Source organism: Brachyhypopomus gauderio, chromosome 11 (assembly GCF_052324685.1).
Source record: "Brachyhypopomus gauderio isolate BG-103 chromosome 11, BGAUD_0.2, whole genome shotgun sequence".
NCBI lineage: Eukaryota > Metazoa > Chordata > Actinopteri > Gymnotiformes > Hypopomidae > Brachyhypopomus > Brachyhypopomus gauderio.
This window is the reverse complement of record NC_135221.1, coordinates 22,214,633-22,230,512: the sequence shown is the minus strand read 5'-3', so window position 1 is coordinate 22,230,512 and position 15,880 is coordinate 22,214,633. Positions and strand designations below refer to the sequence as shown.

At 40.9% G+C, this 15,880-nt stretch overlaps 1 protein-coding gene across 3 annotated transcripts in view; it reads left to right on the top strand.

Moving 5' to 3' along the window:
* The first annotated feature begins 22 nt into the window (after nucleotides 1–22).
* polr1a (RNA polymerase I subunit A) overlaps nucleotides 23–15,880 on the top strand; it is a 60,506-nt gene continuing 44,648 nt past the window's right edge. Inside the window, exons 1-7 of one of the 3 annotated variants that reach the window (XM_077022729.1) lie at nucleotides 23–223; nucleotides 763–967; nucleotides 1,057–1,206; nucleotides 1,444–1,551; nucleotides 1,700–1,785; nucleotides 1,879–1,961; nucleotides 2,087–2,167. In XM_077022729.1, the coding sequence (XP_076878844.1) occupies nucleotides 147–223; nucleotides 763–967; nucleotides 1,057–1,206; nucleotides 1,444–1,551; nucleotides 1,700–1,785; nucleotides 1,879–1,961; nucleotides 2,087–2,167 (790 nt within the window). In that variant the 5' untranslated portion in view covers nucleotides 23–146. Of the gene's footprint in view, nucleotides 224–762; nucleotides 968–1,056; nucleotides 1,207–1,443; nucleotides 1,552–1,699; nucleotides 1,786–1,878; nucleotides 1,962–2,086; nucleotides 2,168–15,880 lie in introns of those variants that run through there. The other 2 variants (XM_077022728.1, XM_077022730.1) reach the window with 2 other exon arrangements.

The following is a 15,880-nucleotide window of genomic DNA, read 5'->3' as shown; positions in this document are numbered from 1 at the left end:
CTTACTTTTGGTTTTTCCCGTCTGCGCCATGGGCAGACACGTGCAGGACAGGCACACGAGATCCTGAGAGTTAGCGGTCCGGTTAGCTACTTAGGTTTAATAATACATTCAGTTAAATGCTACTGTAAATGGTTTAAACAAGAAAGATGCTTTTTCTAAAGGAAACACCGTGGAGGCGACTGGAAGGCATGTCATTTGGCATGTATTCCTCCGACGAAATAAGGTAATGCGCATATATTCTAACAAACCAAAACAACGTGCTAGTTAGCTGGCTGGCACCCTGTGTAGTTCAAATATGTGAACTCTTCTTTTGAAGAGCTGTAACGTTGTGGCTGTTTAACTATCTTATAATGCGGTATTGCATTGATACGTTATGTTTTTGTCTACCTAGCTGGTAGTGTTGCCACCTGTCCCGGTTTTTCTTCTTTTTAATATTCGGTCCCGGCAAAAAAAACTAGGTTAGTTCAAACCACGAATCAGACTGGTTTTGCACACTTTAAATCAGTTTTTTTTTCTCGCTGTGTCCATTTTAAACCCCTCCGGTAACATTTTACTTTCGCCACCCCCCCCCCCCCCCCCATCAACTGATTACACTCGCCACTCTGTGTCAGTATGACAGTGTCCTTGTTTTTTGTCGGACCTAGGTGGCAACCCTACTAGCTGGGTAAATGATATACATAATTAGATATCTAGCTATTAGCACAAACAGAGCAGACCTAAAAAACAGACCAATTGCATGCTAACCTTAAAATTGTTACGCAGGAAATTGAGTATCAAAAGTATTACCAACCCCATGCTTCTGGACCATGTCGGTAACTGCGCTCCCAGTGGACTTTATGACCTGTCTCTGGGACCAGCAGACCACAAAGAAATCTGTTCAACCTGCAAGCAGGACTTCAACCACTGTCCAGGGCACTTTGGACACATAGACCTTCACTTACCTGTCTACAACCCTTTCTTATTTGATGTAAGGTGTTTTAAAACCTTCCTGCATTGTTTGATATAAGCATAGTTTTACAAGTGTTAAATATTGTTATTCTGTTTTGTTTCTTCCAGAAATTGTACATGATTGTGCGAGGATCCTGTCAATCATGTAAAATGCTGACATGTCAGAGGACTGCAATTCACTTACTTCTGTACCAACTCAGATTATTAGATGTAGGAGCAATAAAGGAAATGTGTGAACTTGAGAGTGTTCTCAGTCAGGTAAGCAGTTTGTGAAGTATTTACAACACAAACAAAGCAGAATGTTTTAATATTGGGCAGAATATTTGATTTTACAGTGTGTTTTATATGGGCTTAAAAAATATTAAGATCTACTCTAGATGCTTTTGGAGCACTGTTGCATTGTAGCATGTAGGTCCTTTATCAATGGCTGTTTTGATAACAAGTAATGTTTATAGTGTGTAACAACCTATTCGATTGGTGTCCTTTATTTATCAGTTTTTAGATGGTAACCCACAGGCATCAGGAGGGGAAATTCAGGAAGCTTTGGAAAAATTCAGCATGTCTGTTCTCAGGGGAAACCAGAGCAGCTGCTATCATGAACCAGTGTGTAATAATCACTACAGACATTTATGGTTTTAACTATACAAAAATGTATTCTACATCTGTATTGCTCTGTATATTTTATTTCAAAGAAGCAAAACTGTAACCTGTTTTCTCTTCTTTTCCCAACTCATTTGCATGTAACCGACAGATGAAGAATATTTGCGAAATAAAAAATGGTCTTATCAGTAACTTTTGGAAGCATCACATGAGTTCAAGAAAGTGTCCCAACTGCAAGTAAGCACAAGGCTTTATTGCACGGTAGTGGTGGCTTTATCGTTTCACTTTGTGGTGATTTAATGCACCATTTGGATATATTTGTTTTGATAGAGCTGTCAAAGCACAGGTACGCCGAGAACACAACAGTAAACTGATTGTCACACGTACGGCTTGCAAAGATGAAGAAGAAGCAGGTTTGTTCATTATTGCATTGTCTCCTTTATGATTCCCATACATTTTCAGGTCATATGAATAATTATTGGATCTTTGTTTCTGAGTTAATGTTACACCAGTTCTTTCTGTTTGTATTATGAATCAGATGACGTGCACATGGGTAAACGAGGCTACCTGACACCCAGTTTGGCCCGAGAACATGTCACCAAACTGTGGGAGAAAGAGGGTAAGCAGCACTTGCATTCATTAAAACTGGCTGAGCATTGGACTACTGTACAGAAAACCTTGCTATAATTTATTAATTCTAACCATAAATTTGTAACCTGCAATGTCCGTGCAAAGTCTTAATGTAGTTTATCTTGCCTGCATTTGCAAAATGTTTATTCAAACTAAGTAGTCAAGGCTTAAATTTTTATATATTGGATTCAGATGGTATTGAGACCTATTTAATTGTTTCACACTTTGTGTTGTGGATATTATTTTAAATTAATATAAATGCCGTTTTTAGCCCTTAGTCCGAAAACTGAAATTTCTTATTCACATTTGGCTGTCACACATAATTATTTATTTTATTAGAGTTGTAATAGATAATGTCTTTATAATAGTGTAATAACATAAGAATTATAATGTGTAATTACAATCATAACACTCACACTAAAGATGCACCAATTTCATTTCTCTACTGATTCTCATTTTCTAGACATATGATTGGCCCATTCTGATTTTCTCTCTTCCGATTTTTTTTTCTAAGAATTATAAAGGACAGAAGAAAATGTTCAGATGATATTTTAATGGAATCTCCTTTCATCCCAACAAAATGAGCACTAGGTTATAGGACAAACCTTTTAACCATCCTCCAAATAACAAAGAGCAATTTTTTCCCCCAAATTAAAACAAGTTGTCACCTTTATGTTGTCAACTCAATACTGTCAACACACAGGCCCAGTACGGATGACACACAGGCCCACTGCAGTCATTTGAAAATTAATGGAGAGTTTTTCTTCACAAACAGAAACATTTCCATGCTGTCACCAGATACTCTGCTTATTCTCACATTTTCCACATGCCCAGCAAAACTAAACAAGCGCTCGCTGTCCACACTTGTACGCAGGGTAGAGGGGTAGAGGGGTCGGCTCAGGCAAGTGGGGTAAGAGCAGGGAAGCAATCTTTACTGATCCTCCAGTAGTCCAATGTATTCTCGCTTCTGCTAATGGGCAACTCGGACAGGTAAATCTGTATCTGGAAAGATGAAGGGCTGGCGTTTGCGCCACCTCAGAAGTCTGCTTCAGTTTTTCGGCATTTCTGCAACCTGTAGTCTACATGGGTTTTTGGCTGCAGGGACTTCAGGATCAGTTCAGGCACCATGTGTGCTTCTGTAGCAGTTTGCTAACGTGTGTGTCTTGTTTCCCCCTCTAGCATTGTTAGAAGCATCTGTTTCACTTGATCTTTTACGTCTGCTGAGAATTAGCCATTCTTGTACCTTATGTATGAACAAAGACAACACGTTAGCATGTCAAGTTCCACATATTCAGCGAGATTGTGTTTTTCGGGGTTGATCCTCCACAGGTTATTTTCATCATGCAAGCAGCAAGCTTGTCATTTTGTTCACTCACTGTAAATAACTGCCATGTTTAAGACATGGCTGTGACTGACTGTGATCCCTGCTTCTGAATTAGAATTGCGCTTATAGAAAGACTATTAATTTACTTTATTTACTTTCCATATTATTATATAGAAATTGGTTAGGGATGCACCGATACCACTTTTTCCTTACCGATACCAGCTTTTCGGGTATCTGCCGATACCGAGTACCGATACCGATACCAACTCTGACTTAAATTTACTGGTTAACTGTACATTAAAAAGTTTCAGAGCTATGAAAAAATTAATTGCCACAATGCAGAAACATGTGCAAGAAGGAAAGCATAATCTCGCTATGCTTCACAGCTTTTTAATTGTTTCAATTCAATTCAAATTTAAACAAGTTGCTTAAACTAAATAAGTGCTAACATAAAAGTATGCAAACAAAAAAATTCTATGTAAAAAAAGGTTTGAGCTGCTTGGTTATTTGCATGCAACAAAGCCACAAATTTTGAGAAAAAAAAAGTGTACAAACAAAAGGTGCAGCAAGTTCAATTTAAACAAACATAAGTGGAGCTTTTGTGCATAAACATGGCTTAGCTTTACTTTAGCATCAATTTAAGGTTTTTCTTGAGAAAAAGCAGCATTTCTGCTCTTTCTGCAAGTATCCTGTTCCTTTGTTCATTCACAACAAGTGAGGCTGCACTGAAGAGCCTTTCACTCTCAGTACTACTGCATGGGGCACTGAGGAAGCTGACAGCTAGGGTCGTCAGTAAAGGAAACTGGGTTTGGCTAGTTCTCCAGCACTCCAATGGATTGGTTGACCGAGACACTGTTGGCTCAGAAAGATAGATGTGGACCTCGTCTGTAGCACTCATGCTTGTTTGGCTGGATTTTGGTTCATTCTGCTGCCGGATTTCATCAAATAAGCCACCAAGACAGCTTTTTTTCTGACTCCCAGCATCTAGACGTGGGTTCTTCTGAACTGGCTCAGCTGAGGCAGCTGCAGGACTTTTTTCTTCCATCTTCTCAACCATTTGTGTCAAAGCAATCTTTGCCTTTTGCAAGGAGTCTGAATTTGTGAAATACCTACAACAAATAAGCTTTATCAGCTGATAACCATTCAAAGACAGCAAGTATGGTTTTGTAGCAATATTTTCTTTCTGCTTAATTAAGGTAGGTTTATATATTCAAAACAATAGTATAGCTGGCCTACCTAATTTATTACATCTATTTTGTAAATATTATATAAATCAGTACGCCCATACAAATGACAATTTGAATTAACATATTAAAACTGTTATCCATAGCCCTATATCTAGATTATATATTGGGCAAAAATAGTATATGACTCCAAAACGTGGTAAAAACCGACCTGTCTTTGTATCTCGGATCCAGCAGAGTTGCAAATGAGTACAGTGGCTCTTCCTCAACCGTGCTAAATCTTGAGTTAACCGCATCCAGTAAGGTGCTTTTCATCGTTTTTATTCCTTGGTCGGCATTCGTTTCTTTGCGGAGAAGGCGTCGAAGTACAGTAACAGCGGGGATTACGTCTGCAGCTAATGCAGTCGAAGAGCTGAGCTCACGTGTCAATTCCTCAAACGGCTCTAGAACAGCGAGTGTTTTCTCGAGCAGCCCCCACTGATTAGCAGTCAGTGTGGCGGGCAGATCATGGTCAGCTGCATAAGCACACAGTGGTCGCTTCTGTTGAATCAAACTTTGGACCATGTAAAATGTACTGTTCCACCTGGTATGTACATCTTGCTGTAGTCGTTTAATAGGTAAATTCAGGTCAGCCTGAATATCCTCCAGACGGGAATATGCCAACGGAGAGTGTTTAAAATGACCAACGATTTTCCTCCCGCTAGCCAGTGCATCACAAACGCTACGTTGTGACAAGAGACCTTCGTGCACAACGAGGTTTAGCGAGTGGGCAACACAACCTAAACTAGGTAGCCCCAAATCATTCATGGCCTTTACCATGTTCTTGGCATTGTCTCTCAACACTACATGGACACGGTTCTTCGGAATATTCCATTCCTTCAGCATATCCTCGAAAGTTGCCGCGATAGCCTCAGCAGTGTGTGAGCCGCGGAATGGCTTGGCTTGCAGAACTGCGCTTTTCAACGTGAAACCCGCATCCACCCACGAAGCAGTCAAACTTAATAAGGTCATCGGACACACGTCTGAACTCCATATGTCTGAGGTAAAGCTAATCATAGGGACATCTTTCAAGCTCTCCTTCACATGTTCATAGACTCGGGTGTACAGCTGCGGTAGAGCCGTCTCAGTAAGGTAGCGCTGATTAGGCAAGTTGTACCTTGGCTCTAACTGTTCAATTAGTCGTCGAAAACCTATATTATCAACGACTGATAAGGGCTGGTCATCCAACGCGACAAATTCAACCAGTTTCTCTGTTATTGCTTTCGCTTTGACACTGTCAGGTGGGTATTTGTCACATCTGTGAAACGCACATTCTAAGGATTGCTGCTGACCTGTGCTAGCTTGCTTCTTTGAGCTTGCTTGGATGAAGTCGCTGTGTTCTTTGACGTGGTTTCGCTTTAAATGCTTAATTAAATTCGACGTATTGAAGTCTTTGGTGGTCGTGCCACCCCTCGAAATGCTGGCATTACAAATTTTGCAGCGGGCATTTTTGCTGCTGCCCGTCTCAACCGAGAAATACTCCCACACCGCGGACATGCCGTTGGCTTCAGTCAAGCGCCATTTAGTGGTGCGCATGCGCGTCAATAAGCTTCACCATATCGGCGCTCTCTATTGCCGATACCGATGCTTTGTGTAAGTGGCAGTATCGGTGCATCGGTATCGGTATTGGTGCAACTCTAGAAATTGTGGTTATTACAGTTGCAACTGTTAATGTAGAAGAATAAACACTATATTTAAATGTTCTAAAGTAAAATAAAATTTATATATGCACTAATTTTAGTTCTCTAGGAACAGTAAAGTAGCAAAAGTGGTATATAATATGAAATGTACCACGTTTTTGCATAGCATAAAATATTGAAGAAGAAACCTTTTTATTGACATTGCACATGTGCACATGTGCAGTTAATTAGCCATAGTGTCACATATTGAAGGAGGAGTTATAAAGTTTGATGGCCGTAGGTAGGAATGACCTTCTGTGGTGCTCTCTGGTGCATTTCGGTATTATGAGTCTTGTACTAAATGTGCTCCTGTATCTCACCAGTGTGTTGTAGAGTGGGTGGGAGACATTGTCCATAGTGGCCTGCTGCTTAGACAGTATCCTCCTCTGACACTGCCAACTATGAGTGCAGGGCTATTCAACTATATTTTTCTGCGGGCCAGATTTTGCAGAGAGCTCTGACCTGTGGGCCAGGCAATTTTCAGACCTATACCAATACTGTCATAGTGGATGTAAAATTGAACGTAATTTGTTGACGGTGGGGTAGGGGTGCGCAATATGACGATATAAAATCGTGAATGGCGATGACGAGTGGAGAATCGCAGGCGATCTACCAAATTAGAGAAATCGTATAGATCGCCTTTGCCAATCAGCGCAATGACTTTTTTATACTGGTTCCCACCGATGCATCAGACGTAGGGCGTATGACTGACCAATCACAGCGAACTGTGCGTCTTCCATGCCTCCATGTTGTGTTTGTAAAAACCAAAAACTGCGTGGACAACGACGGCTGAAAGCCAAAACGAGGAGCTGGTAAAGAAGAGAAAATCCACCTCTGTAAACTGAAATTGATTCGAATCGATTTTCTTCCACTGACCAAGACCAAACTACAGCGATATGTAAAGTGTGCAAAGAACACGTGAAAACGTCCGATGCCAGTACAACAAATGTATTCAATCACTTGAGACTTGGACATCCCAAGTAATATGCCGAAAGTGAAACAATGCGGGCAGCGGGGGCAGCCGCCTCACAAGTGACCATAGCGCATGACTCCGCCACACCTCGCGTGATCGATATGTGGTAGTTATTTAATGATCTATTTTAAATTGTTGACTTATTCTAATCCTTTTTAGTTTATTTAAACTCTTGTTGCCTATTCCCTTGTAAAGTGTCCTTGTGTGTCTTGAAAGGTGCTTATAAATAAAATTCTATTATTATTATTATTATAGTATAAAGAAACACCCCTCTAAAATGGGAAGGATCATTTACTTGACGAATTTTAATGTTGCTTTGTGTTTCAGGTTTGAAAAGTGCTGAAATTTAGACTAAGTAGCCTACTTGGAACTACTTCGTTTCTAAATGAACAGTTCTCTCATATTACGGTAACAAATATGAGCCTCTTGTAATTCCAGGACGAAACATGAAAGAACGTGAAGACGTTAAGATTGGACGTTTTGAAAATAAACCACCATTAAATAATGTAATAAAAAAGCGAATTATATCGAATCATTTCGACTATATGTATAAATATTTAACTTTAAGTTTAAAGTGCTGGGAAATATTTAGTGCAATAGTGCACTTTAACAGTGTAAGGAACTGCGTGACGCAGAGCAAGGAGGCGGACACAAACGCTGAGGAGAGCAAGATTTATAAATCATTCATTTAAATCTGCTTAAAAAGAAAGTTTTGTAGCCCCAATTTTTTTTTGTTTTTTTTTTTTTTGGATGGAAGATTGTGATAAAAAATCGAAATCGTGATTTTATGAAAAAAATCGTGATACTATTTTTTTCCCATATCGCCTACGGTGGGGGTAGCGAACGTAATTTGTTGTTATTATTTATGGGGAGATGGGCATGGGTTAAAATTCTCCGTCACCATGACAGATTTCCATCATTTGAATTGGGGGGGGGGGTGTCAAATCATAATAACAAACCGCGCGCGCGCATGCTATCTGTTTTGAGGCCGAAATATGATCGTCTCACTGGCACTCAGCAGCGCTGGATGGATCACGGCGGTGTCATTTGATTGACTTGCGGGTCATCTCGCCTTCTGATTTTCAGACATTACGTAGAGAAGTTACCTCCCTCCTGCCTTAAGTCCAGTTTGTTTTGGTCAGTTTATGTTGTCAACTTGTTTGGTCGTGCCGAAGACTTTAATGCTCCGATTCAATCTACATAAACATCATACAGGCGGCCCTCGGGTTACGAGGTTACCGAGTTACAATTTTTCGTGGTTACTACACATTTCCCATTTACTGTATAAAGCCTTGTTTGGACCCAAGTGGTTCTGCGGCGTAAACGGAACTTGGTGTTTCGTGTGTGAGGCGGAAGAATACATGGTTACGCAGCTCGGGACCGAGGAGGACGGCGTCAGGATAGGCCTTTAGCCTTAGCTAAACGCAGCTATGGATAAAGGTATTTGGCAAAAGGCTAGCTTTAGGATAGGATAACTGTGTACAGTGCGTTATTTATGTACAGTATGTACGTATGTTCCGATTTACACCGAAAATCGATTTACGATGGATAAACGTCGTAACCCGGGGACCGCCTGTATTTCAGACATTGGAAGAGCTTCAGAGGTAGATACAAGATAAATTCAGTATTTTATCTTTATTTTGATGAAGTTAAATTTTTATCAGAAATATAAGAAAGTGTGTGTTTTTTTTTTTTTTTTTTGAGCCGGTACAGGGGTAGTCAGACGATCTGGTTCATCATGGCGGCCTGTAACTTATGCCATAAGGTGTAATACATGAACAAAAGCACAAAATTTATGTCCTAATGAATCAACACAAAATATTTATTAAATATATAATGCACTGTGCATGGCGCTGCACGTGACTCACTGAGTTCAGGCTCAGCTCAGGAATTTTTCCCACTGTCACCCCTGAGTTAAATTTTTTTTTAATTAAATTAACTATTAACTATTGCTGTAATTTAAGTATTCCAGAACAAAAACAAAAAAGGTGCAAAAATATGCCTAGTTTTGTCTTTTCCGCTTACTTTTGTTCCGCTTATTTTTCCGCTAAAAATAAAATATGGTACGACAAATCAGTCACAGATTTCTTGCCAGGAAAGCGAGTTTATCAACTTTATCTGGTTTGAGAGTTGCTCTATGGCATGTGACAATATTGCCACCAGTGCTGAAGGCTCGTTCTGAGGGAGCACATGTGGCTGGGATTCACAAATACTTTCTAGCCTTGCTAACCCTTGGTAAGTTTCCTTCGTTGAGTCTCCACCGTTCCAGAGGATCCATCACACTGTCTGCAATTGGTGTGGAGAGGTAGGCATTCAGTTCTGCATGAATTGCCTCTTTTAGAGATTGGCAAGGAGATGTGGTAGTGGCAATAGAAATTGCAACACTTGAGCTTTTCAAAAAGCTGGCCAGTGTTTTCTTCATTTTCTTTGTTGGTGTTTGTTCTGATTCAGGGCTCTGTGATGTGGAAGGAGATTCTATTTGATGTTTTTTCTGTGTTTGTACAGTCAACAGGGACTCCAGCTCAGACACAGCTCTGGCTTGTATTCTCTCTTTATTATCATGATCAATGTATTGTGTCTTGAACCTTGGATCAACAAGTGAAGCCACATCCAGAAGGGCATCAGTGGTCCAGTATTTGTCAGTGAGATAGTCAAGAATTGTCAACTTCATTGTTTTTGTTAGTTCAGTGTCATCATCATTTGGGTTCAAGAGGTTGACTTTCAGCAGGTGAAGCACTGGCTTGACGTATGACACGCTCACATAGTCCTCACCCGAGAGTGCATCAGTAAAGTCTCTAAGTGGACCCAGGGCATTCTTGATGGACTCCATCACATCAATGTCTTGCCACGAAGGTGCCAAGTGCCTCATCTTTTTGTCTGCTTTCAAGACCTGAGATATTGCCTTTTCTTGGTCCAACACTCTTTCAATCATGGTAAGTCTGGAACCGTGACTCGGATATGAGCTTCTGTTGAGTAGTTTCATTTCTGTTTGAGATTTACTCAAGTCCCTCTTTTTCTTCCTGCTGAAGGAAAATGTGCTGACCACTTTCTTGCAGACAGACTTTGTGCGAGCAACACAATCTTTGGCAGTTTTTTCTAATAAATAGAGGAATTAGATGCATTAATCAGATTGTACCTATGTCAAACCACACACATACTTTTTTGATCCTCTAATCACCCCAGTTTCTTTAAGTTATGCTATGAAAAGACTTAGTTAATGGATGAGTTCATGGATGAAACTAATATTGAGTAATACAAGAATAACAATAGAATGTCAAATACAAAAATGCTAAAATACAGTGCACAAGTGCTTAACAAAATAAGCATGTACAAAGTAAGCCATATAGATAAAATAGACAGATTTTAGACTGATACTGAAAGTTTGTTTTTTTAAAAAAAAGCTAATAGAGCTATACCTAATGAGCATAAAAATAAAGTATGACTGAGATCAAATATTAAATCTTGCAAGTAGGATCAAGAAGCGCAGGAAGTGCACAGAATGGAGATCAATTATCTAGCAATATTTTTAAATGGTACTATTACATTTGAACATATGGTTGTAAATCGATAATTTAATGCAACGTAAACAAAACATTTTAGTATTATATAAATTATTGTAGATGAGCCTCAACAGTTTAATATTTACTTTGTGAAAAAATATTTTAACTGTATTTAATTTGAGGTTGCAAATTACAACTCAACTCAACTTTATTTATATAGCACTTTACAAAACAGCATCAGCCGAACCAAAGTGCTTTACAGAGTGTGCAATTAGTTAAAAAACAAGAAGAGCAAAATACAATAAAAACACAGACCACTATAAATATTCTAATACATACTATTTAAAACAACACCTCATAAGATACCCAAGTCTCATGTGGAGTTAAAAGCCAAGGAATAAAAATGTGTTTTAAGACGAGTTATAAAAACAGTGAGAGATGGGGCCTGTCTAACATGGATAGGTAGGTCGTTCCACAGTTTAGGTGCAGCAGTTGAAAAGGCTCGATCCCCTCTGAGCTTGCGCTTTGCCCTCGGCACCTTCAGGAGCAACTGGTCAGCTGACCTGAGGCACCGAGTGGGAGCGTGTGGATGTAGAAGCTCAGAGAGGTAAGGTGGGGCAAGACCATTTAATGCCTTAAAAACAAATAAAAGAATCTTAAAATGAATTCTAAAATGCACGGGCAGCCAGTGGAGGGAGGCCAGAACAGGAGTTATGTGCTCCCTCTTACACACTCCAGTCAGCAGTCTGGCAGCAGCATTCTGTACCAACTGGAGTCGCTTGAGGGAGGACTGGCTAACTCCAAAATAAAGTGCATTACAGTAATCCAGCCATGATGTAATAAATGCATGGATTACTGTTTCAAAGTGCTCACGTGGGAGGATATTCTTCACCTTAGCCAGCTGCCTCAGTTGGAAAAAGCTGGACTTCACTACTGCACCGATTTGCCTATCCAATTTAAAATCACTGTCCATTTTAAAACCCAGATTACAAATGGTTGACTTCTTATATGATGACAAGGGGCCCAGGTCAACAGGGGGGACTTCACAGGGACCACTGGGACCAAACATCATTACTTCAGTCTTGTTTTCGTTAAAATTTAAAAAGTTTAACGCCATCCAGGCTTTAACGTCTTCAAAACATAAAAGCAGTGTTTTAAAAGAACATGCATCGTTTCTCTTCAGTGGCATGTAAATCTGGCTGTCATCGGCATAACAATGAAAGGAGACGCCATGTTTTCTAAAAATAGAACCCAGAGGGAGGAGATAAAAAGAGAAAAGGAGAGGTCCTAAAATTGAGCCTTGAGGAACACCGTATAAAAGGGGAGCTGAGGATGATTCAGAGCCAGCATAACTTACGCACAGAGTTCTGTCTGTCAAGTATGACTTTAGCCACTCCAGTGCAATGCCACCAATGCCCACTATGTGCTGCAGCCGAGAGATTAAAATATTATGATCCACCGTATCAAAAGCTGCAGTAAGATCGAGTAAAATGAGAATCACATGCTCACCCGAGTCAGTTGATAAAAGAATATCATTAAAAACCCTAATCAATGCAGTTTCTGTACTATGTAGGGTTTTAAAACCAGACTGAAAAACCTCAAGGATTTTGTGCTCGTCCATAAAAAATTTTACTTGGATGTAAACAATTTTCTCTAAAATCTTAGAAATAAAAGGCAGCTTGGAAATGGGCCTATAGTTAGACAGCGGTCTGATCAAAGCCAGGTTTTTTGAGCAGGGGCTGCACTTCTGCATGTTTAAAACTCACAGGTACAACACCGGAGGACAGACTGCTGTTTATAATGGCCAGGACCTGCTGCCCTATGCTTGTAAAAATCTTTTTAAAAAAGTGAGGAGGCACAGCATCAGGAGAAGAACCTGAGGGATTTAAATGTTCCACCACATGCTGTAGTTCTGACAGTGTCACAGGCTCAAACCTATCAAACACAACCAGACAAGAAGCAGAGACAGATGGGTCAGAGACAGGAGCAGTGATAAGTGCTCTTGCAGTGGTGATCTTGTCAATAAAAAAGTGCAGAAAGTTTTCACACAATTCCGGTGATGTTTCCACACAAGTTGGCTGTGGAGGTTTAAGAACAGAGTCAATAGTCTTAAATAACACACGTGGGTTTTGTCGGTTTGCCATAATAATATTTGACAGGTGTTCTCGCTTAGCTTCCTTTATGATGTCCTGATAAGAGCGCCAGCAGTCCTGTAAAATCTGAAATGATACGTGCAGCTTGTCCTTCTTCCATCTGCGTTCAGCTCTGTGACATTCCCGTTTTGCTGCACGAGTTCTGTCACTGAACCAGGGCTCAGGTTTAACTTTAGGCTGTATGGCCCTCAATGGAGCCACTGAGTCCAGTATAGAACGTACGGAGGAGTGAAACCAGGAGCTGAGCTCCTCTGTGTCAGTACAGACTGAGTCAGGAGGGGGACAAAGCTGATTAAAAGCCGTAGAGAAGCGATCGGCAGTGAGGGGGTTAAAACTCCGGCGGAGCCGAGCAGAGGTAAAAGACTTAATATGGCAGTGGATAAAACAACATCAAATAAAATAGGCATGTGATCCGAAAACCACAATCACAGATCTCTAGGTTTGACACTGACAAACCATGAGCGAGAACGAGATCTAATGTATGTCCACGTTCGTGTGTGGGGCCGGACACACACTGCACTAAATTAAAAGAGTCAATGATGTTTAAAAAGTCCTTCACCAGCGGTTTATCAGGACACCACACATGAATGTTAAAATCCCCGACAATAAGAACGCGGTCATATTTAGGCATGAGCTCTGCCATGAAATCCGAAAAGTCAGTGATAAAATCCTTGTTGTATTTTGGGGGTCTGTAAATGACCACACACAGCACCGGGTCAGAGCGACCCACCTCAAATAAAGACACTTCAAAGCTGGAGAAGGACGATGTTACAGAGCGCTGTTTGCATTTAAAGTCATTCCTGTAAACAATCGCTGTTCCTCCTCCACGGCCAGAAGTCCTCGGGGAATTAAAATATTTCCATCCATCTGGTAAAAGTTCATTTAGAGCGGTGTACTCACCGGTGCTGATCCAGGTCTCAGTTACACACAGAAAATCCAGGCTTTTTGAGCTAATAAAATCCCTTAGGATAAAAGTTTTGTTTGCCAGCGATCTGGCGTTTACCAGACCAATCCTGGCAGGAGCTGTGGCCTGTGGTTCAGCGAGGCCTGTGACCCTGGGCAGTGTCCTCAGGTTACGGGTATTTCCCCCGCGCTGACAGAGCCGAGGAAAACTGGTGTGGCGGGAATGGAAACCCTCATCCAAGCCGGTCACAGGTATCAGACAGGTGTCGATGGGCTCCATAAACCGCCGGGACACAAATAATGGAAGATGTAATCCATGACCTGTCCGGGAAATGGATATGGAGTGTACCAGCCAGACCTTCAGCTTCACCAGCTGACCGCTGCGTTTACCACGACGGCGGCGGCGACGCTTACGCCGGGGTGATTGAGCCAGAAACCGGTAGAGGTGGGTCGGGATTTCTGATAGGAGCGGGGGTAGATTTTCCTGTCTACCGCGACTAAAAGTAATTTTGTCGTCGACATTATGTTTAAGATCCATGAGGGCTTGGCGATCATACACCAACAGAGACGTTATTTGAGTAAAACTAAAACTTAATAACAGTACAAACTTTAACCAACGCGGGAGTACCAGACAGCCTGCCAAACACACCGGCGCCATCTTGCTTCAAAAAAAAAATGGGTAATAAACGGGTAATAAACAACCACCTCCACAACGGGTAATAAAAACCACCTCCATTATTTTAGATTATATTTAGTTTTACTTACCGATTGCTAGGTGAAGTCTGGCCAAAGCATGGCAGCCGAGTCCAGTCGTTGAGCTCCAAAGCCTTTACCATATTGGTGTCTGTGGTCATACAAGTCATTTGCTTTTCTTCAAGTCCCCAGCAGTCAAGAGTGTCTTTTAAGCCCTGTGCAATAAGCTCACTTGTGTGATCTGGGAAGTATGTAGTTTGAAGAGTAGCGCTACAAAGTTTCCAATTATCAATGAAATTAACCGTCAGACTTAAATACGGTTCTGAAGTGCGACTGGACTAAAGATCACTTGTTGCAAAAAAACTGACCTTTCAAACTTAATTTTCTATTTTGGCACGATATTCTGAGTACATCCGAGGCACGGCCGTGTTGGAAAAATTTTTGCGGCTGGGTAACTCGTATCGCAAGTCATTAACTTCAATGAGGTTTTGAAAGCCCTCATTTTCCACTATTTTGAAAGGAACCATGTCCTTTGCTAAGTAAAACGTTACAGCTTCCATTACTTCTCTCCATCGTCTACTTGCTTTCTCATATGGAGTGCCTCTTTTAAATGCCTTTGTTAACGTTATCTGTTTGGGTCTAACTGTAGCGTTAGCCTCTGCTAGCTGTGGTGTATTGACTTTTGGCTACTTGACTTTCCGCGTACTGTTTTGGATGTCGCCTTTTTAAATGGTTGAAAAGGTTTGTCGTGTTACCATCCGACACAGAGTGCAAATGGTGCAAACAGAGCCTGACCAAGTATGTCACTGAATTTGCTGCAACTACACTGCCATGTTCATTTTTAATAATATTTGCATGTCCACACTGCTTCCAATATCCTTTGCTGTCTCAGCGTGCCTTTCTGTCCCTGCTACCTCTGTTCAAGTGAGATATGTTGATTTGAGTACTGAGCTGTGGTGGTGCTGTAAATGTCTCTGCATCGTGCTCGTATTAACCATGGTGTACAGCATTATTTTCATACATATGTTTGCATATGGTCCGTGTCTTATCAGTCACTCTCTTGCCATTTATCATGTCTGCTGGGTACCCAAAATGCTGCCAAACAAACCATTTGAAAGTGGTGGGTGCATCTTCCATAGTAATACCTGTATTTTCCGACGTCATTCTGGCTGCTTGCTGGATCACAAATCCCGCGAGACAGCAAGATTTCTCGTCGCGTTAAAAATCTGAGTTACATCTCCGGAGATCTCGTGA